Source organism: Phoxinus phoxinus (genome assembly GCF_949152265.1).
Source record: "Phoxinus phoxinus genome assembly, chromosome: 16".
Lineage (NCBI taxonomy): Eukaryota > Metazoa > Chordata > Actinopteri > Cypriniformes > Leuciscidae > Phoxinus > Phoxinus phoxinus.
In genome coordinates, this window is record NC_136891.1 from 24,014,571 (window position 1) to 24,038,795 (window position 24,225).

A 24,225-nucleotide genomic window follows, 5' to 3' on the forward strand; every position below is an offset into this window, starting at 1 on the left:
TAGTCTAGTGTGATCGCATGGATCTCTTAAAACTTAAATAGAGTGTCCCGTAGTGGATCCTTCAATCATCCAGGAAGATCGACTTAATAATAATGTGTTACCTAAATTTGTCATTTATCCAAACACTTTTATGCAAAGTGACTTACAATACTCTTAATAAAAAACAGTCGTTTGACTAACCTGGTATTAAAAGTCCTGCTCATCAAACCACCCATTGTGAGAATGTTACTTACTAGCCTTGTTGCAACATATCAATTCAGTTAAGAAAACTTTTAATTGCAACCAACCATCCTTAAAACCAAACCACCGTTATTCTTTTTACATAATGGCCAAATAATGATATTTCACAGCAAATACGGCCGGGCACTAAAACAAGATGTCCAGAAGGCACTAGTGCTGTGGAAAGTCCAAGGAACAGATAGTCTTTGTCATTTCTTTGTTTATTTCACATGATAGCAATTGTCACTAGCATATATTCAAGCAAATTTTCATATATCTACATCAATCTTACATCTGCAGTGACTTATTTCCAGGTTTCGGGCCCCTCAGCTGGAGGCCCCTAACATTGTTGGCCCTGACCTGATAATCACCGTGCAAAACGTTAAAGACACTAGATTGATTCTAGGATCAAAGTGGTGGCTGTTGAATGTAGTGCATAAAACCTTCAGTGCAGTGAAGTGCTAATGCCATCTAGTGGTGCTTGTTCTCTGTTAAAAGCAAAAAGCATAATTTGAAACTTTTGGTGGAAAAGGCCATCTCTTTGATGAGTTGAGGGGGGTGAGAGGGTAACGGACACTACCATTGGCTCATCCGGCCCGCATCCCGGACACAGTAGCGTCCCACCGTCAAAAATGCATGCCATCTGTATTTTACTGGACAATGAGGGGAATCCCTGTCTGTTTTCATGACATTCTTGTGGAGGGAGGGAGAGAGAGAGGAAATCTGTCCTTTACTCTGAAGCAAAAGAGCATCTGGCCCTCGCCGTCAAGCGAGCCGCATAGCTTCCATGACCTTCACCCCGTTATACGAGCTGCAGTAACATTGTCTGAATAGTTGTGGTAACCCAAAGCCCATGCTAGTCCCTGCGCGCTCATCACTAGCGCCATCACCTGCTTCTCAGAACCCAGGGCCAAAGCCGAGGAGAGCGCTTCCTGCTGGCAGCCGAGGAATGAGGATCGTGTCAATGATTTACTCCGCTAAGTGCCTGTGTGGGAACATTTTTCAGCTTTTAATGGACAAACGGAATGCTTGTGATAACAAGGCATCCTTTCATGCCTCATTGACACCCAGCATTGATGTTTGGCGTCACAGTTTGATAATTCCTTGAAGATTTTTGGGGGGTCGATCAACAAGGTTTGAAAGTTCAAGAACATACCAACAGGGCGGTTATGTATTTTGTCTTAATGCTTGACTTTGTAAACTTGCAAAATAAAACATTGACCCTTTTCTGTATCATGTATGAAATGTTGTCCCTTTACTGTAGTATCTATACGAAATGTTGTTTGAGAGATTCAATCAGAGATCTTATACTGACACCTATTGGGTATTACATGTGGTGCAGGGCATTGTTGAATTAGTTTACAGTACTATTTTTTCAGGGTCACTTTGATTAAATCGGACATAATCACTGGCAGCCTGAATGGACAAATGTATAGAAAAACTCTAAACTCTCTGTGTGTCTGTCTGTGTGTGTGTGTGTGTGTGATACGTTTATGTTAGATGTGATTAATTGATTTGACAGCCATCCTAAAACATAAAGAAAAGTTACATTTAAAAAATTTCGCACTGTAATTGATCAAATAAATGCAGCCTTGGTGAGCATTACAGACTTTTGCATTCTATATTAGTTTCACCTTTTAAGTTGAATTACTGAAATAAATGAACTTTTGCACGATATTCACATTTTTCGAGTTTCACCTGTAGGTTAGATTGCCAATTGGTTATTGGTCAATTATATAATAGTTTAGCAATACATTTGATTGTTCTTTTGAACTCTTTCCTTATATTTTACCCGTTCAGATTAGATGTCATTCAGAGGTCCTCACACCTTCTGTTTAACGTGGGTCTCGCATACACAAGCTCATCGGTTTTGGTCACCAAACAGAGGTAATTGCTATATACCCGAGATTGGTCACATTCATGTTTACACAATCAAAGACACTTTGGTATAGCCCCCGTGGAATTGCATACAATTGAATTTAACGTAACGTTTACTTCAGTAGAGGTATGGCCACTACTACAGATATAAGTCAACCAACTTTACTTGTCTTATAATAGCTTTGGATTGGCCATGCCATGGTTTCCCACGTACACTCATCTAAAGTAACATTAAATTAAAACAGAGGTAAGACACACCCAGATTTAGGTTAGTCAAGCTGCACTTTTGCTGCCCTAAATGGAAATTCAGTTCTTGTCTTTGCAACCACGTACACTTGAATTAATGCTAAATATTAGTCACTAATCTGACACAAAACTTGCGGGAACATACGAATCCGTTTGATCTACTTGGGAAAACAATTTCAGAGTCAGTCGGAATAAAATCAAATGTAACAATTTAGGTAAATGTATCATGCCAATTTCATAATCAGTTCAAAGATAATACAAAACATCAAATGTTCTGGAATAAAGAGAGAAGATGGTCCTTGCATACACTCCGCATCACGGGCTAATTTGAGTTACAAATCACCACGATCCTTCTTCAGGATCTCCCTAAATACTCAGACCAAGGCAGAAACCTCTTTTCAAATGTAAACATGAGTTCACAGTGGGAATTTGCATTAATTAATCACCATCCCAGACTTACTGGGGACAGAAGATGATTTACATGGGGGCACACCCACACCACTAACAAGATAGCTCTAAACTCTCCACACCTTTTAGGTTTACGTCTGTGGGAATGAGATATTTGTACCAGTAGCACTGAGACATTTCAAATTATACCATTCATGTAAAGAAAAACTGTGCGATAGTTGTTCATATTAAACCAAATAGATTTTTGGGTGAATTCAGGTAGGGATGGGTGAAGGGAATGATGTGTAAATTGGGAGGTGATCAACTCCGTGTGATCGTGTCTCGTATGGGGATGGAAATATAGCAAGAGTTCAAAAATGTTAATTTCCTGTTTTCTCAGAGAATAGCACTCTCTTCCAGTTCTTCCAGTCTTACATTACAATAAAAACGTTCCATATTTCATCTAATAGCTATAAGTGAGAAGTCATACACAATACCACCATGAACATACAGTCAGGTCAATATACTGTAGATCAAAGTTCATTCTGGTAAAGTTTTTTCCTCATTCCGTCTCTCAATGGTGTCAAAGTTCACTTTTAGTTTCCCCTTCTTTGTACATTTTTCTACTCTCTACAAGCATACTACTCTCACGTTACTTTATAAATTAAACCTGATCTACGGTTAAAAGACATTTGCAATGTGTCCGTTTCACACCGCGTCCTAACCAGTCACGATTACGGAAAACAAAAACATTTTATTGGTCACTGGGTAGCCCACAGACGGTGAAATCATCTTTCACAACTACAGGTGAACCTTAGAAAGTATTCAAAATTAAACCTTGTAAATCTCAAAACATATCCAGCCCAAATGAACACTCAACATTTTTAAATTACAAAAGGAACAGTTTTATTTAAATCAAGGCACAATATAATTATATTGTATGTAATGACCTTATGATGCGTCACTTTATGAACTAACTTCTGTTGATTCCCCTCTGGTTAGTAGCAGGCGATGGGAGAAGTCAAGCGAGAGAACGCGCCACATTGAGTGGACTACAATATGATGCCAGTTAAGTGCCATTTCTACAGAATTGTATTGTAACCATACGTTATGGTTTAGTATAGCGAATGTATTTTTTCCCAGAAGGCACCTCTTTGAGGGTAAAACCAGCTGGGAAATGCTTGTTGGCATCTTCATCTGAGAGAGAAGGGATGACCATGACATCTTGACCAGGCTTAGACACAAAAAGAAATACAAATAAATATTCAAGGATTTCAAACAATCATTGATGATCATGTAGGACAGTGAAGTTTAGGTCTGCAAAATTTTAGTTCACATTCACAATCTTGACCACATAAAAACAAACAACTGCTCTGCAATATGAGAGAGAAAGAAAATAACCTACTCGGGAACTATATTACATATAATACAGTATTCAAAGGCGGTTTCTACCTTCCAGTCCACAGGTGTGGCAACCTTCTTTGTTGCTGTTAACTGCAGAGAGTCTATAGCGCGGAGAATCTCATCGAAATTGCGCCCCGTGGTGGCTGGATAGAGAATAGACAGCTTCAGCCTCTTATCAGGGCCAACCACAAACACCTGAAATATAATAAATGTGGTAAGGGATTATACAAAAACCATTTCACAATCATAACTAGTGGCCTAATGAAATAACACCACACTAATCTTATTCAGAGACCATATAATCATCACATTTTTCTTGGCCGGTTCCTCAGCGTTTTCTTGCCTTTGCTAAAATATTAGACTTTTGCAGAACTGGTATGATGCGAAGACTAGATAAATGTGGGTACAAGGGGCAATGGAAATGTTGCATGCAGCAGAACATCAACAGAAATTTAGTCAGCCAGATCAGTTTCACATTCACTTTTTCAGGCTCTGGTCGTGATTCAAGACAATAAATAAAGCTCCGATTCGAATGCAGTGGTACTCAACCTTTTTGACTCCATGGCTGCATCTGAAAACGCATTCTCGAGTAAGTACTCATTTTGAAGAAGTAATTACTTTAGGACTGCTAAAAAAGTATGTTCTATATAGTATGAATATAATCTGGCGTACTACATTCACCATTATCATGTGACCTACCAGCGTCAGTTGCGTCGCTTCTCTGCCATTCATAAATACTATCCAGTGGCCTCGTGGGATAGTAAAGAGTCAATTGTATGCACACTTCAGAATCTCACCGATACGGTCATGGCCAGAAATATTGGCAAATATTATCAAAGATGTCTGTAAAAATAAATCTGCATGGTTTATCCTTTTGATCTTTCATTCAAAAAAAATTAAATAATAAACACAAATCTAACTTTTCATTGAAGTAAAAGAATTGAAAATGAGGGGACAATCTCTTTATGAAATGCATGATTTTCTCCAAAACACGTTGACAATAATTGTCACCCTTTTATTATTATTTTTTGTCAACCTCCTTTGCCAAAACAAAAGCTCTGAGTCTTCTCCTATAATGCCTGATGAGTTTGGAGAACACCTGACAAGAGATCAGAGACCATTCCTCCATACAGAATCTCTCCAGATCCTTCACATTCCCAGATCCATGTTGGTAATTCTTCTCTTCAGTTCAGCCCACTCAGTTTCTATAGGGTTCAGGCCAGGGACTGCGATGGCCATGGCAAGTGGGTTTGACGCAAAAAAAAGCTCTTTTTTGTTTTTGTTTCATCTGACCCTCGAAACCTGTCCCTTTAGAAGTTCCAATCGTGTCTGCCAACTGAATATGCTGGAGTTTATTTTCGGATGAGCGGAGAGGATTTTTCTTGAAACCCTCCTTAACAACATGTGGTGATGTAGGGGATGTTTGATATATATTTTAGGCTTTCTGACCCTAAGACTCAACTAATCTCTGCAATTCTCCATCTGTGATCCTTGGAGAGTATTTGGCCACACAAACTTTCTTCATCGCTGCGCATTAAGACAATATAGGTACACATTCTCTTCCTGGCAGATTCGTAACATATTTAGTTGATTGGAACTTCTTAATTATTGCCCTGATGGTGGAAATGGGGATTTTCAATTCTTTAACTATTTTCTTATAGCCAATTTCTATTTTGTGATGCTCAACCTTTTGCTGCACATCATAACTATATTGTTTGGTTTTACTCATTGTAAAAGATGAATAAGGGAATTTGGCCTTTGCGTTTCCTCATATTTAAACTCCTGTGAAACAAGAAGTCAGAGCGAGACAATTTCATGTTCCTAGTCACCCTGGTGTGCTAAATTTAAATATGAATGGGAATATACTTCAGAGATATTTTACTCATACAAAAATTCTAAGGGTGCCAATAATTGTGGGAGAAATTATTAACACATTTTGGAGAAAAATATTTCATAATATGATTTCCCCCCCACACACCACACTCAATTATTTTACTTCAATGAAACGTTTTGAAAGAAAGACCAAAAGGATAACCGATGCAGATTTATTTTTACAGACTTTGATCATATTTACCAGGGGTGCCAATAATTCTGGCCATGACTGTATAGTAGGTCATCCGGGTACCTTTAGCCTAGTCTTTAATGAGTACTGGGAAATGGACATACTTCTTCGGCACACATACCGTTTTCCGCCTACTACATAGTAGGCACGTATGCAATTTTAAATGCAGCCCAAGGCCTCCATCTGAGACAATATTCAAATGCCCTCTTCTCTAAACTATGTACCTCTGTTATAAAAAATAAAAAAAAATATATATTATATAGATATATAAAAAGTGATAGATATATATACACAAATTTTTTTTTTTTTGCATTTTTAATAGTATTATGTATAACTACATTTAATTTAAGATAGATTTGGTCATCCTAATTGAGAACCACTCGTATTTTAGTACCATTTTGAATGATTTTATATCTTCATGTTTTCCATTTTAGTCTTTTTGTTTGTATCATTTTGTCGTGAGTTTTAAAATGTCTATAGAGAGATGTCTTTTTTATAAAAAAATATATAGATTCAAAAAAAAATCTGTTTTAGTTATTTTAATAGATCAAGTTAAACTTCATAGAAATGTTGCCTTGACAACTACCTGAAATAAAATAAGTTAACTAAATAAAATTAACTTTTTTTTTTTTACGAGAGGCACTGCCCTAAAGCATGGTTGCAATGGAAACTCACACAGCGGGCAGTGAGGGGCAACCCGTCTTTGTCCCTCTCATCAGGGTCCAGCATACCCAGCAAGACCGATAACTCCCTCTTGTCATCCGCTATGATGGGGAATGGCATGGGACAGCAGGCTTTGTCTTGGTTAAATGACATAATGTCCTAGAGAGAGAGCAAAGACACGAATATGGAGTCATTTTTTACAATTTTTGCAGATGTCAGTCAGACATCCTTACATGTGAAGGAAATTGTAAATTAACTTGTTTGAATTATATAAAACTCCCTTTACAAAAACAAGGCCATAAATAATGGAAAATATTGGTTAAGAAATGGTTTACCAATAAGAGCATTACTTGTACACATCTGGATATTTGCATATAATGAGTGAAGAGTGCTGTGGTAAAACAGTCAAGAGTACACAGTCAAACGAAACACTGTCTTGTGGGAACCGTCTCTCTGTGGCATTCACATGAATTCAGAAAGAGTTCAGCCAAAGGCACATGTGGGTGTGAAAGTAGTATATCTGTATGTCCGGTTAAGGAGTTAAAGAGCGTTAAAACAGACAGACCGTAGAACAACAGCAGCAGCAAAATCTTGGCAAATAGAGTATGTGCCTTAACTTTTTACAAAGCCGTTTTAATGCGTTTCCAATTATGTTATGAAACTTTTGGCCAAGTTCAGACTCATGGGAAGCCAGATGTCTTGTAACAAGATACCAGCCCTGTTCAGTGAGGGTTTCAGGGAGAGTTTCAGAGAAAGTCAGCTGCAGAAATTCTTTCCTTCTGGGATTACAGTAAGGTGATTTTGTCTGAACCAATCAGAGAAGTCCTCTGCGTGCTTATCTAAGCTACAGGCCAATGATCAGATGCTCAGCTATAAGAGTCTCAAAACAATGCAGAATCATTGAACGCTAAGCCATGGAGGTACATGTGACATCTGAAACGTCTGTTTATGAGTAACATACAAGCTTTCATGAGTTTACACAACCGTTCAAAAACGTTGGGGTCGGTAAGATTTAGGTTTTTGAAAGTCTCTTATGCTCACCAAGGCTGTAATTTGGTAAAATTTGATTTATTTGGTCAAAAATAATATTACAATTTAAAATATCCATTTTATGTGACACTGAAGACTAAGGTAAGAATGCTGAAAATTCAGCTTTGCCATCACAGGTATAAATCATATTTTAATATACATTCAAACAGAAAACAATCATTTTAAATTGTAATAATATTTCACAATATTGCTGTTTTTTCTATTTATTAAATAAATGAATCATTGGTAAGAAGAAGAGACTTATTTTGAAAACATTAAAAATCTTACCGATCCCAAACTTTTGAATGGCAGTATGTGCAAAATGAATTAGAATTTTATATTTCTTTCTGGCATGTCATGCGTCATATCTGCACACCTCACTCCATTTGCGGTGGTCCTCCACGCTGTCAATGGACAGAGCGATCATCTTCACGTCGCGTTTCTTAAACTCATCGTGAAGCTTTGCAGCACGGGCTAGTTCAGTCGTACACACTGGAGTAAAGTCGCGCGGGTGTGAGAACAAGATACCCCATCTAAAGAGGAAAAAACAAGATGGAAGCTAAGAATTACATACTTTTAAATGTATATAACAATTTTTGTTACAGTGTTAGTAGAATTTACATGAACACGTTTAATCTTTCTCAGTGTTACCTGCACAGAAATCTCATTTATTTGTTAGCAAAAGATTGTACTGAACTTTGTGTGTGTGTGTGTGTGTGTGTGTGTGTGTGTGTGTGTGTGTGTGTGTGTGTGTGTGTGTGTGTGTGTGTGTGTGTATCCCTGCTCACAGACAGTCAGATCAAGCACAGTGCATTAAAGGTGTTGAAGTTTCATCCTTTTGGCATTCTTTTTTTTTATTTATCATCAACACTTGAATGTGGGCAAGTTTCATAAAAAGCAACATTTTAAACAAAAAGCTGAGAAAATCTATATCAAGATTGGTTTCAGAATGATGATCAAAACAGATGGAGTCCCATCAACACCCCCAAAGCCTCACAGTCTTGTAGCTCGCCCTGGGTCAACATCTCTCCCTTTAGGTGTTGATTTATAGGCCGTTTGATGAAAGCGTTATTTAATATGTGCATAAGCAATACTTTTATAGCTTGTTTCTGTGTCACCTGCGTTTTGATCAGGGGATTCTGTACTCTTTCAGAAGATAGGTAATATATCACCCCCTACCGTATAACAGTGAAAACATGGATTGAAAAATTCCGTCAATGACGGAGAAAGAGTTAAAAGCCCATCTTGCCATTGGTGAATTACTCCTCTAACAAGAAAGATCAATAGATAATGGTAGATTCAGTTAAATGGTCATTGATTACAAATTCATACTTGTTTTTGTACTTGGTAAAAAGTAACAAATGGGAGGTTGAACCGTTACAAAACAGCCATGTCTGGAAATCATGGGTGTATGGACAATTCACTATACTGGGATTGTGCAATCATGTCACATGTTTTTCCAAGTTATAAGGACAAGAATGATTCACTCCCTGCAGACATGAATTTGAGCATGTCTGAGAACATTCTCTTTATCTATCTGTGAAGTTATTGGCTTCTCCAATTACCGTAGCTAGATAAATGTAATCTCAGCCTGAAAGATGTACAGTATTGTTTAGTAGAAAAGCACAGGGCAGCACTTCTCATTGAAAGCCAACAGCTGTTTTGACTGCTGTTAAAGAACCAGCGTCAAACTCTGGAGGTCATGTCACATTATGTGTAGTCACAATGAAAGGAAGTTCAAACTCTTGCAAAATATTGTCACAGCCATCTAGCTTCACATCGTACAGATCGGAAGACAAGTCTTAAAGGGGACACTGGTCAAATGGTCAAAACAGGAAGATTTTGACAGACTTGTGCATGCTTACAAAACTCTAAATAAAATAATAAAATTGTAAAGCAGGATTTGATTTTGTCCATGGTGAATTTATTGGACAGTTGTGGTTTGCGACTGTTGTGATGTCATGTGAGTGACAGGTTGTCCCACCCTCACATCAGTAAACACATCATCAGAGAAGAGATGTCGCTGCAAGAGGGAGGGGAAATTATTTGTTTAAAGATTAGGAGGAAACTTTTTTTTTTATTGTACACAAATAAATCATGTATAATAATAACGCCAGTATTCCATAATAAAATAAGAATTGTCTATTTTGACTTCATGGTGATGTGTCAACGGCGGGCTCACAGCCATTACACATTTAAAACAATAATATCCTATACTAAACCTAAACTAATCTTGACAAACTATATATCATTTGAAAGCTTACAATCTATAGTTTTCCCATTTGATTTTGAAAATAAATTACAGAGGAGCCGTAATGTATAAATTTGCAACAATAATATTGTCATACTCCTAAGGTGTGTTCAGACCTTTATTTTGAAATAGCGATGAACATGAAAAAATAAATAAAAGAAAAAAAAAAATCACGAAAGAATAGTAGAAACCTCAGTTTGTATTCATGTCAAGAGTTCAAAAGAGAGCAACAATTAAAACATTTTTTTTTTTTTAAAGGTCTGAAAATGTTTTAAACATAAAAAATAAATAGAGTCGCCATTTGTGGTGTGGCAGCAAGCTATAACGCAAATTAGTCTTCTTTTTGTGTTTCTTAGAGGTTGAATTAATTTCAAAATCTGCCAAACTTCCTATACTACTTCTGAATAGGATGTCTACTTCATAAATTGTATGAAAATTGTGGAAATAATGGTTCAGATCGCTCAAACCACATATGGAAATGGAGGTGCCCTTATATGGGCAGTAATGGAGTCTGGTTGTCACCTAGTGAAAAGGTTTGGTACTTTGGGTTTAAAAGGTACCAAACCTTTAAAAAGGTTTGGTACCAAACAAAATATTACTGAAAGCTCATTTTATGAGATATTAACCTAAAAAAAATGTTTGGCTCAGATTGTTCAGACAAAACTTGTTCAGATTTTTGGCTTTGATTTTATTTGCAGTTTTTGAGTACAACATGTTTTGAAAATGAATATTTTATATAAAATATATATAATTCAGTTTTTTACATTGTACATTTTCAGATATTCAAACTTTTTTTCTGTTTCACTTAATTTATTTAATTTATACAAAAAGCTGCCTAAAATCTTCTTTAAAACACCAATCTTACATGTATATTCCAAAGCATTCTTGAATTACAACCATTTAAGTTCAGAATGTGCATTTTCATGTCTATTAAAAAAAAAAAAAAAAAAAAAAAGTGTGCGTGTGTGGAGGGGGGGGGGGGGGGTGGTAACACTTAAGGGGCTAAGAAATTATAAACAAACATGTTTTTCTTTTAAAGTAATTACAAATAATTCGCTTGACTATACTTTTATTTAAAATCTAAACTTTCCAGAAATCCACTTTTAATTAATAGTAATAATAAAGTTTTTGGCAGAATATGGGGGACTTCCAAACAGTTCACACTATTGCCAAAATCTGGACAATACCAGTCATTGTTATGCCAACTCTTAAAGCCACAGTGACTAGGCACATTTCACACTCCCCTTCAAAACATGAACTACAATTAAAGCAAATGGTTTAAAGGAAAATTAAGTCTGCAGTAAAATCTGACATAACTTTGAGAAATGTGCCATTTGATTTAATTGCAATGAAATATTGATGGCATAGAAACGCACCCTTTTTTATTGATTAAAGTTGGATTGATATAATATACTTTATGAATAACACAATAGTTTGAGTTCATAGGCTACTGTAGCTACGGCATGAAATAACCGGGTTCGTGCACAATCATGAGTCATAGTGAAAAGAGAATAGCTTCCTGACAGTAGCAGATTACTTTTACTGTAAGATTACTTACACTACAGGTTTCTTAAACTTAACGTGAAGATGTGTTTTTAGACTCCCTTTAAGCCAACCCTGCTGCCATAAATAAGCAATAATATTAAGAAATAAAATAACACAACTGACAAATTATTTAAGTAGAAATATTATGTTAAAGTAGCTACAACGCTAGAATCTGACATATAAAAGCGTGTTTCAGTCACCAAATGCCTAATGTATCGATCAGGTCATGTTTCAGCCACCTGCCCTGATGATCATGACTGAATGAATTAAAAGCACATTAAACGTGAGTTACTGACGTTATCTGAGTAGGCCAGCTAAAACAAACAATTGAGCTACTTACGAATTTCCCAAGAATTCATGAAATTTTATCTTGCCGATTGTAGTCTCTGCTTCAAAGTTAGGTAGCACGTCTCCCAACAGAATTCCAGGCATGACTGTTGTTTTCAGCAAGTCTAGTCTCTCTGTAGTCGCCACATGTAACTATGGAATGGAGGTTAATGTAGCAGGAAGACAGGCGAGTGGGCGTTTCTGATTGGACGAAACACCGTCACATCCCTAAATTCAAAGATTATGCTATTCGGTTTTAAATTCATTTTCGGCGTTTGCAATTTAAAAGTCTTGTAGATTATGTAAAAATACAATCATGTCTTTTCTGCACATTTCATTATTTTACCATTGCATATGGACTAAACTACCATAGATTACATAGAGGCATCATTAGTAAGCCGTCCGCCATATTTGACCGGTCAAACACCGGTCCTTGAACTATTCGAAAGCAAGTTGTCGGTGCATCTGCAACCTATATTTACAATAGACTCCAGCAGATGATTTTGTAATACAACAAGACGAAGGCATTAGCTAATACGACGTTAAAAAGTTACAATAGTATAAAAACTATAGGCTATTGAGTAGGCTATTGAGTTAGGCTAATACATGTAAAAACACAAACAGGCAAATTATCACATGTGAAAAGTTATCCAATTTCTTCAGGAATTTAAATCTCAGGGGTTTCACTACCAGAAGCTACACAATGTTATGGCATCATCATCATTGATTCTACTGTGATGATGACACGCTGACCGTTCCAACATGGCGGGGGCGTTGACGCGTCTGGAGCAGTCGAATGTGGTACATATACAAACCACGCTTTCTCGGTTTCTAATATCTGTTAGTTTATTTAACAATCTTAAATAAAGATATACAATTTAGTTAAAATATCAGACAGCTACTTTCTTCATGTTGATTTTTTCTTCATGTTGGTGTTTAGCCACATGGTTGAATTAAACATGTTTTCCCAGTGTGCACTGCGCAGACTGAGCTGCAGTTCAAAGATGGCGCTGCAGGGAAGTCTAGTCAGACGAGTTCTCTGTCATTACCTGTAAAACGATGACCTGAAAAAAAAGACGCATCCAAGAGCTATTTAATAAAACAGAAGACATTCTAGTCTGTCTTGGCATAAGTGAGGGAAAATGCCTTCTCCTAAAGCGCGGAGCGGCTCGGGGCGCAGCGGCAGCGTCCCGTGCGCCGGTGGAAACGGGCGCTATGAGTTCATTTCTCTGAGCCGAACTCCCCCCCCGCCGCAGCTGCTGCAGAGGCAGGGCTCAGACCCCACCGCGGCCCGGCTCAGAGCCTCCGAGAGCCCCAGCCGACGCCGCGGCTCGGGCTCGTCCACCTCCTCCACCGGCGGCGGGCAGCAGTTACCGGAGGAGGACTGCATGAAGTTAAACCCGTCTTTCATCGGGATAGCGTTCAGCTCCCTGCTGGCCATCGACCTGTGGCTGTCGAAGCGGCTCGGGGTGTGCGCCTGCGAGGACTCGTCCTGGGGCAGCGTTCGGCCGCTCATGAAGCTCATCGAGATCTCTGGGCACGGAATCCCGTGGCTGGCCGGTGCCGCGTACTGTCTGTATAAAAGCGACAGTGTCGCCGGTCAGGAGGTCATGCTGAACCTGCTTATGGGTAATGCGCTCTTATAAATCTTACAAAAAAATGCTCGTGTTCAAAATTTATCTTATAGACCTGTCACCAGGTTTTTTTTTTTTTTTTTAATCTTTTAGATGCTATTGACCACATGTGAGGGACCCCCATCCTAAAATTTAAAAGGCAGTTAACGTTATATATTTTCAAACAAAGACTCAAATAATACTGTGGAAAATCTAGCATTATACATGTCGATCACGACATTATATAAATGATATGTAGCCTACCGGTAGGCTACAGTGCGGTGAAATGTGTTATAAAAAAAATAAAAATAATTATGTATATATATAATATATATATATATATATATATATAAAGAATGTTATTTATATGTTTTGGTTTATTTAAATAAAAAAGTTTTTTTACTAAATGTATTATTTTAATTAAATTTATTTAGTTAGCAGCTAATAGAATTTTACTATAATTATTTATATATGTTTCACACTGATTTTCTCTAATCCTTTCCACTGACCCACTCTCTTGTGGGTCCCTGGGCCCCAGTTTGAAAACCCCTGCTATAGACTCGCCACTCTATATTTAGATTTTAGAAGGGTAGTGATGCTCTTGCAGTGGAAGTCAATGAGGGAAGATGTTCAGAGTATTTAACATTAGAAATGTGTAGCCTTTTTACAAAAAAATTCTTGTTTTTTTGTGCTGTAAAGTCTAAATAGCTTTTTGGATGGTCTGATGTGGATTTTTCAGTGAACCCTTTTCCTCGTATCCTTGTGTATATCGTGCAAAAGTTACCGCGTTTACATGTTAATGATTGAAGTTAATGACCGACATAATTTTATTTTGCACAGCCAATGTTGGTGAGCAATTCTATCACAGTAGTTGTGTGTGATGTATAAGTCTTCTGGCTATACTTTGGAAATTCTGTATTTTAACATTATTCTGGATCAGTGCCTTAACTCATAGACTGTGACAGTAATGCAGTTACAATGCATGTGAATTGAGGAAAGAGTCAAAATGATTTAGCCACTAATCTTTTAGGATTTTCTAATTTAAAAAGACCAGCTTCATTTTTTTTTTAGGTCATCATGACATGATCATCCATACATCTGCATCTGCTCTTTTGTTTAGCCACAGCTAATATCCATCTAATAGGCTGGCTTCACTTTTGGTTTATACACTTCTGCATTCCCCACCCTTTCTGGTCCTTTTCCAGGCTCATTTTCTTTGATGTAAGAAGCAAATCATAACCCACTTCCTCTGCTCCTGCTTTCCCAATGAAACATCCCTGATCTTTTCTTTTGGACCTCTCTTTCCTTCAAGTGTTTTCATTGCCAGGGTGATCTGCAGGTGAGGCAGTTTTCCATTCATTCCGGCTTTCATTTATTGATGTGCCTTATTGGCAACCCATTTAAATTGCAAAAGGCTTCTTGGTTGTTGCTGCCAAGAGATCCAGATTTATTAATCGTGATTCTCAGCAGTATTTCCAGAGGGAAAATGGAGTGATAATCACTCACTTACCGATCCCGCTACGGCGATTATGTCATTCCACTCAGGTCCTTGTTGCTTTGACATCCCATTCACTAACGTCGACAGGTTTTAAAACTACAACTGAGCTGAATGGCCTACTCAGCTTGTTTCTGAAACACAGAGATATGCTCAGGTCCCGCTGCCGCAGCCATGCTTGATCTCTTTCCAGAGATATCTTTTATGAAACATTTAATTAATCCTGGTAATCATAAGCATTGTGTTCAGAGGCAGCTGTAATCTAATCAACGTATTTTGAAAATCGGAGTCGTCACTGTGGAAAATTTTTATTTCATATATAATCAAGTGTAGTTGGTCATGATGGTTCAATGGTTCCCATGAACAGGACATATTAAAATGGGTAGACTACTGTATCATATTCTCTGTTGTTACAAGAAAGAAAAATATATCAATTCAGTCAAACATTGTTGAGCAGCTGTAGAGCTATAAAACACAAACAATAAGTTTGCTCAGAGAATTGGTGTGCATTAAGTGTCATTACTGTCCAGGTTTTCTTACGTTTTCGTCATTTCTTTTTCAGCCTTGGTACTGGACCTGGTCCTGGTCGGCGTGGTGAAGGCTGTAGTGCGGCGCCGACGTCCTGCCCATAACCGTATGGACATGTTTGCCACGTTCTCTGTGGACCGCTATTCCTTCCCATCAGGCCATGCCACACGCGCTGCAATGTGCGCCCGCTTTCTGTTGGCCCACCTGGTGTTGGCGGCCCCGGTCCGCGTTCTTGTCCTGCTCTGGGCCACTTTAGTTGGTTTTTCTAGGGTTCTCCTTGGACGCCATAATGTGACGGATGTGGTGTTCGGTTTCTTCATGGGCTACTGGCAATATAATTTGGTTGAGATTCTCTGGTTGTCTCCAGTCCTGTTGCAAAGCACGATGGGACAGCTTCACTGAGAAGTTAAGACTGAGGAAAGGGAGCATTATTTGGAGGATCTAGACTATAATTCCTTAGTGTCTGTCAAGTTGCTTTATGTTAGTTTTGCGCGTCTGCTAATTTGAATGTAAAAATTAATCTCTCCGATCATTAATATCCAGGTTCATATTCGATTCTACTGAACAGATAAATGAGTTGAAGTTGGAGTGTTAGGGAGCAGTGAAAACGGACGTCTTATTTTCCGCCCCTTAAAGATTTTTTGCCTCAAGCTCTCTTTCTCTACTTAAGTAGAGAAAGAGTGTCAATACTGTGATGCTAGATAAATTCTGTCAGTTTTTTTTTTTTTTATCATTTGCCATTGTGCTCTGCTTTTTGAGGGTTGGTGCTTATCAAAAAAGGAGGATGATTGGGGTGACCTCTGGCATTTGACTTCAGTGTTCTTGTTTACAGAATAAAACCTCATCTTTGTGATACTACATATTAATAGCACCTTAAACAATAGGCGTCATCTTGAAGATTTTGCCTCCGTTTTAATCAAAAACCAGCCAGATCTCTAATTAACATGACAAGCTCTTCATTAATAAATGTTTAATTAGGCGAGGGAGAGGATTTGAAACATCGGGGTGAATTTCAGCGCAGCTCTAATACCTTTAGGGTATGTGGCGTCCTCAATAGATATTCACAGAGAAGTAGTTCTGTTATCTCTGAAGGGTTATATAGGGTTCCTCATTGCACTGATATCTATCCTCTGAAAAACGATTTAGTGTGTGTTTTAAAGCTCTATTCTGTGTTTGTTGAACTGTTTTGTTTTCTGTTCTTTTTCTCTGCTTTAACTGTGACTGTGCTAGCCACTGATAAATTGTATTGCACTTTTTGATGCAATCTTATTGGTCTATGAAGTAGCAGTTTTCGTTATATTTTGCAATGGTCTTAATACATTTGCTGGATTTAATTGGGTTAAAGCCTCAACTGTGATTCATAAATCACGTTATATGCTGCAAACTGTTGCCATATATCACAGGAGAATCGGTCATAATAGCCGCATCCATTGTCGGGCCAGGGCTTTCGATGGGCCGGGCTGGGCTAAAAGCCTCGGACCTGTAGCGCCGAGCCCAAAACCACACTGCGTTTCCACCGTCGGGCCAGAAACTCCACAGCGCTTCTCTAAAACCCGTCCGTAGCACGCCTCTCTGGAACAACGTCACACAAATCCATCATTTCACCAACGAATGCAAGTTTTAGCAGAAAACTAATCAGAAAAAAATCGAGTTTGCAAACCTAGCGAGGTTGCAAAACGAACATGATAAAAGCCTGTTTGTTCTGTCGCATCGGTTTCTGTTTATTTGTAGTCACAGGACAATGTGTTTACATCACATTTTGAAAGACCGATCATTTCTACAAATTTTTCGCCAAAAAATATGACCCGTAGCTTTAGCACTCTCTCCAGTGACAGTCCCAATACAGTTAGGCCTATACTTTCAGTTAGAGATTAAAGAGGAAGAGTTGCTTTATGACTCATGCAGAGCTAAATATGGATATCAGACAGTCCGGTATAAAGAGACGAGGCGTACTGACAGATAAAATAAATTCTGTGATAGCCTGTATGATTTGTCTGATTTCAAGCGTTCATATTTACCATGTTTACTATGGTAATGGTTAGCGCGCATAGGCTTTTGCATCGCATATAAATATTTCTGACTTATATGTTGATCAGAATCCACGGCGGATCACAAACCGAAGTTATTTCAAACACTCGCTGCTGTCTGATAGTGAGTTTTGAGCTAAAATAATTTTTTAAAAAGTTAATGCTGATGTTAGCTGAAATCATGGAAACGTGACTGGCCCTGGCACACAGCATGCTCGCTTTTGGCCTGACAGTGGAAACGTGACTATAGACCATTTAGTAGCATTAAGCAGGTGTAAATTGCACCATGATGACATTAATATTTACTAAAGGACCACCTGTGTAAATAAGTAGTGGGGTGGCACTGTGGTACTGCTCTTTGACATGCCATTTTACTGAGTGATTGCATATTTACAGGTATGCAGTATGCACCGTGGTTTTTACATGGTGCTTATGCATATGTCTGAATACAATGGTGTTACCATGGTACATGTTTAAAAGCCATGGTATTACCAGTGCCAATGGCAATAATGCAACATTTTATAATTTTCCAATTATCAAAGTAAAAACGTGAATGAGGAGGGGTTTTTGTTTGTTGGGACTTACTCATTGCTTTTTTTTTTTTTCTCATAGACTTTTCTCTTGCGACTCGAGTTGTTGAAAATTGAAAATGATTTGGTCTTATTCTACTCTACCATTCTTTTAATGAGTCATCCTCTTGTAACCAAGTTTGGCTGTTCCAGTGATTCCAGTGAAGACAAATCTTAATATAACACATACAATGACGTTATAGAGAAATCTTTGCTTCCAGTTTGGTGGAAATTTGTCCTCGCATAAATTCTCGAATTGCCAAACCCATTCATTATAAGGGGGTGTCTACATATTTCCGCCATGTATATCTTGTTACATTCCACTTGTTAACTGGTTATCCAAAACGAATGCACAGGAAGGATCTTATTAGATGGCGATATAGTGATTGGTAACTTTATTTTAGTGTCTCTTCTCCCATATTACGTTACTTGAATTAATTACTATTGTGGTAATAATTGCGTAATTATTATTTTTCATTTCAGTTTAATTCCACAGATTTTTCTTCTCAGTATCCTGATGACTGACACACACTCAATTCAACCCATTCAAAGAGAAGTAACACACACACACAGCCTTACTGGAATAGTTGAAACACTGTCAAACTGTTTCACTGTCAGCTTTAACTAGTCATAGTTCTTCCTCTTTCAAAGTATAGTGGTTTTAATATTATAAATCCACCCCCAAAATCTAGAGATTTTTTTTTTTTCTTTTCTTCATCCTTTGAAATATGTCTACTCTGGCAGCGCATTCCCTCAAAATGACTCACTGTAATACGTGTCTGGTGAAGGTCGTGGGCGTTTTGGCTGTTTCAGGAAAGCCATATGCACTTTTTCTTGTTCTTTCTTGAAAATGCAATCGTTTGATCATTTGTGCAATATCACAATACAAGTGACAGATGGCAACCAATAAATGTAAAATGTTATTTTTAAATGACAAAAACTTTGTGCTGTTTTAGTGATCTTTGTTTGCTTGCTATGGGAACGTGTGTATTGTTTTGTTTTTATATGGAGAGGGGATATGGAAGACATTTTTATTTGATATTTCAGGTGTTTGGAGTTTAATTGGCTTCGTCAGCTATTTCATCTGACATTTGATTTAGTCTTCAGTGAAAAGTGGTAATGTACATTCACCAAAGTGAAAACTACAAGGGATTCATTAGCTTACTGTGGTACCTGCTTTGACTGTTCATTATATTTGTGATGTAAAATATACTCTACATTGATCATAATGTGATTGTATTTTCTAAATAAATATGAAGATGGCATAGCTTTACCTTGGAATTGTGTTTCTTCAAATGTCTAGTCTCGTGAGTAAAACTGTAATTAAAGAAAGTCCTCTTCTCTTCAGCTTAACATCTGTTTTACAGCGAGTTCTGAAAATGAGAAGCTCAGTAATTTCTTGCAGCTCTTGGAGTTTTAATGATAGATGCCTCCATATGAAGATGTGGGACAGTTAAATATGTATGAAAAGAAACTTAAATGTTATAGAACAAATAGTAAAACAATCTGGTTCTGTGATGTAGTGCGAACAGGATCTGAGACATTTACATAATGGAAAAATGTAAGAAAGTGTTTTGGTTCTGGATTTGTTCCAACAAATTCCAATATTTGTTTTCTGCCCATGTATTTTGGTGCATACATAATTTTTTGACAGGTCCCATATCATGTATCGCAATGTGTTCATGGGAAACAGCAATGTAAATGCTTAATAGACTACACTCTTAAAATTCAAGGTTCATTATTTGCATCGATAGTTCTGTGAAGATGCATACTAAGAAATAAATGTTCTTTTAAGAACTGTACACAAAGTTTTTCGGGGAACCCAAAATGGTGGTTCTATGGCATTGCTGTGTAAACCCCCTTTTGGATTTTTGTTTTTTAGTTTAGACATTAGAAGTGCACTTCAGTCCAGTTTTTTTTTTTTTTAGTGTAGACATAGAAGTGCACTTCAGTCCAGTTTTTCACTGCTCTCCATAGCACTTTTGAGCAGCAAACATAGTTTTTTATGCAACAAAACAAGTTATGTTTTTTTTTTTTTTTTTTTTTCTTGTGTGTGAAACGAAGTTCAACAATTAGTTTATTTTTCACTCCAGATTTAAAATTCTTGTCCGTTTAAATTGCACGTCTTTGTATTGTTCAAAATAGTAAGTGAAATTTTCTTTTTGCACTAAAAGGCCCTGATATACTTTCCGCTCAATCGAAGAATGAACTGGTGTATTTTTTTGTTGTTGTTCGAAACAGCTTGTCAAAGCAAACTTTCTGGGAAAGTAGTACGTAATATAGATGTGGCTTTGAGGCTCCGCCTTCTTTGACATTGCAATCTTCTCAGGTTATTTTATTCTGTTCAGTCCATTTAGGTCAGACGCAAGTAAAAACATAACGGAGAACTGCTTTATAGTAGGAACTTATATTAGTATAGTATACTTTATAGTAGTAATTCTAATTTAAGTGACACTAATGCCTAGTTCACACTACAGGATTTTAAGCCCGATTTGCAAGTTAACGAGCTCGCCGACAGGTCGGGCTGTAATCGCGTGCAAATCTGCGGGTGATCCGCGGTCGGCAATCTTTATGTGTGAAATACTAAACGACGCATCAAAAACGCTCGCTGACACCTCGCCGACGCCAAACAAATATCTAGCATGCTAAATATCTTGAGCTGTTGCCGGACTCGATAGCCTCTGGTGTCACGTGTCGCGACGAGCAACAGCCAATGAGAGAGCAAGGCATAGGTTGAGGTCACCGAAAGAAAAACAGCAGCAGCACCAGCAATAGCTTCAAGAAAAGTTTGGACCCAATAAATTGAGCTTTTTCATTATAAACATGTTTTATTCACCATCAACTCACAGACATAGGTGGCGCTAGGGAATAGCCGGTGCTTCAGCATCCCCAAGAAAGACCGAATCACCCTGACAGCACCCTCAAAAAATATTTCTGGAGGCAATTATATATCATATATCTATAAATAGAATTATTTATTAACATAATATCTGTTATTTCAACATAAGTCATTATTTCGACATACTAACTCGTTATTTCGATATATAAGGGGACATTCTAATCTGCATTAAGCCACATTAAGCGTTCTTATAATGGTTTTCTATGGGAGGAAAATGCTGTGTAATTAGACACATTGCGTTCAGCTCATCTGATTTTTTGCACATAACTTTATTATGATTTTAGTGTATCATAATGATGAATAAATGCACGCACAATTATCCGTGAACTTGATACATTTTGCAGATATGTTTTACTATGCACAAACTAATGCCTTTCAACTTATGTGCAATATTCTGAATTAAATGAATGTGCAGCAATTTGTACAAATAGAGAGTCTGTAGGCCTACATGTTGTAGCCATTAAATAAGCGCATTTAGTTTCATATTTGTTAAAATACTATGATGTTATTTTTTTCCCATCTATGTTGATTATGAAAAGTTAACACCATGAGTAAGATAAACCGGGAATGGAGTTCAAAGGTACAGCACGCACATCCAAAACAATAAAACTGGGTGCTGGGCAGACAAGTAATTAGCAAAGGTAAACAATGAGTCTGCACACCAGAAAATGCTCCTTAGCAAATTTAATGATTGCTCACCGGGTGTAACGTTTCGGGCCCAAGCCCTCCATCAGACATCATCATTAAATCATTAAATTTGCTAAGGAGCATTTTCTGGTGTGCGGACTCATTGTTTACCTAAGATAAACCGGGAGACATGGGTCAGACCACTTTTGGTCTTTCTTCCAAAAGTTTCTGACCACTTCATTAAGTTTTGTTTGGTAGAAAGGCTTTCTTTAAAGTGAATTTCGTTTTATATAAATTGTATCTTAATTTTAATCAATTTGTCATCAACCAATTGCCTGATTTAATAAATAAGAAGCAAATGGTACAAACAAATCCAGATTGCCATGATCAGATGCTTTCTTAACTGCTGTTTTTGTACCGCTGTCATTTTTGTTGTGTGATTATTTATAGTTACCAAGAGGAAAGCATGCAGCACATATTTAGATAATTCACATAAACGCCGCTCTCAGTAGCGTGGACGGCATCGGGATGTTCGCTGGTCAAGTATTTCAAACGACTTTTTACCCCGCCCTAATCGAAGAACGAAAAATAACTTAGTTGTATGTCGGGGCCTTTACTAAGTGCACATGGCTTGCTGATCAATACTGCAAAGTTGATTCTCAGTGAAATTGTCATCACATGTAAATTTGTCCATTCAGTTGTCAAAATCTGCAAGACGTGTATATCCCACTGGCTCGACTGCCATTCAAAGCTGTCATTATTCGCTCAAAAGATGATTCTTGGTTCAATGAGTCAGTTAGACTTGAGAGCCGTCCCTGCCATGAGCGATTCAATGAAAAGAGCTGATTACAAAGAATGATTCTTTGACATAATCCCTGCTGGTATCGGTCCACGCTTTAAATGGGAACGCTCAGCATGAGTGCTGCATTTGACTACAGGAAAAAAACGGATTGAGTGATCAGCAAGTGGTATCAGATTGTTGATACTTGCTAGTTCATATTTGATAATTGATCATTCTATTGCATAATTGTTTTACCAATTGAATAGCACTTTTGATTCAGGTGGAGGAGCACCCTGCTGGAGTGAAACGAAGTGGCAAAACCATTGTTGAGTAGTGGCACGGTCTGGCACCTCAACACCCTATACCTGATGAAATATCTTGATGAGGTGGCCATCTTTCTCCACTGTGGCAGAACTACTGATGGTCCAATTCAAGGAACATGAACAGCAAACTCTACCATGCTCCACCACCACAGTTTCTCCAACCACACCTACAAGAGCATCTACCTGAAAGGTGAGGGAGTAGAAGGACAAAGAATTAGAGAAAGACGTGCAACATGCAAGTCATCCGTCCAGAAAATGTCAAGCTGGATGAAGAGAAGAAAGAAACAAGAAACAAAATGCAGAGAAAAAAAATCCAAGGTGCAACTCCACCACTAGCAAAGGCTAAACTTGCATGGATTGACAAACACAACAGGTGTTCAATAAGGCATATAGAACCTAGAGAATGGTCTCCTTATCAGCATTTGAGCATCAAAAAAATATACAGGTGGTGGAAGATAGAGACCAAAAGACAAGAAAATATCAATCTGTCTGTTCAAGGTGAAATGTAGTAGAATACGTGACTTTTTCCACCTGTAGCTTCGTATGTTCACCACTAGATGTCCTAGAGTCTTATCTATGACTATAATTCTTCATTGCTGTGGTTCTGAAAATGTAAACCTGGTAAAAATGGTACCAAAAAGAAAAAAATGTAATCATGTGGCGACCTCTGCTGGTAAATTATAATGATTACACAAATTTGTAAGGATTGCCAATTTTAGTAAAATTGTTTTATAGTTTTCCAGTTTAAAGTGTAAAATAAGCAACAAAATGTATTTTATTTGTTATTTGTTGAAGACATTGAAGTGATAGTTCACCCAAAAATGTAAAGTCTGTCATCATTTACTCACCCTCAAGCCGTTCCTGAATGACTTTCTTCTTCACAAAAGAATGAACAATCGAACAGGTTTGGTGACCACTGACTTCTATTTATTGCACACACACAATAACAACACAGAGACATTTCTCAAAATATCTTTAATTATGTTAAATAGAGGGGGGGGGGGGGTATACATGTTCATGTATTATACATGAATAATACATGTTCGACATGTGGGTAAGTAAGTTATGAATTTTCATTTCATGGAGGGTGAACCCCTTTAAAATTCCACATACATTTGTCTTACAAGTTTTAAACAAAATATAAAGCATGATAGGCATTAAAAATGATCCTGCATGTGAGGTTTTTGCAACCACAAAAAAGGTGCAAAAGAAATTGTAAACTTACCACAATGAAAGTTTTTATTTTCTACAGTGCCAAAAAAAATGTGGGTTATTTTTATTTTATTCCTAGACATTTTCTGAAAAGCTCCAGCTTGGCCTATTATTTTTATTTTATTTTTTTCCTTACCACA

At 37.5% G+C, this 24,225-nt stretch overlaps 2 protein-coding genes across 2 annotated transcripts; one reads left to right on the plus strand and one right to left on the minus strand.

Moving 5' to 3' along the window:
• Positions 1 to 446: 446 nt before the first annotated feature.
• On the minus strand, positions 447 to 12,747 carry prdx6 (peroxiredoxin 6). Its single transcript, XM_079583683.1, has 5 exons — positions 12,025 to 12,747; positions 8,265 to 8,421; positions 6,872 to 7,018; positions 4,183 to 4,329; positions 447 to 3,964 (listed from the first exon to the last, which is right to left on the minus strand). Exons 1-5 carry the CDS (start codon positions 12,114 to 12,116, stop codon positions 3,839 to 3,841), a joined length of 669 nt encoding a protein of 222 aa, XP_079439809.1. The 5' UTR covers positions 12,117 to 12,747; the 3' UTR covers positions 447 to 3,838.
• Positions 12,748 to 12,843: 96 nt separating this feature from the next.
• On the plus strand, positions 12,844 to 19,515 carry plpp6 (phospholipid phosphatase 6). The gene is made up of 2 exons (XM_079639215.1): positions 12,844 to 13,640; positions 15,682 to 19,515. The coding sequence occupies exons 1-2, from the start codon at positions 13,154 to 13,156 to the stop codon at positions 16,047 to 16,049; spliced, it is 855 nt and encodes a 284-aa protein (XP_079495341.1). The 5' UTR covers positions 12,844 to 13,153; the 3' UTR covers positions 16,050 to 19,515.
• Positions 19,516 to 24,225: the final 4,710 nt, after the last annotated feature.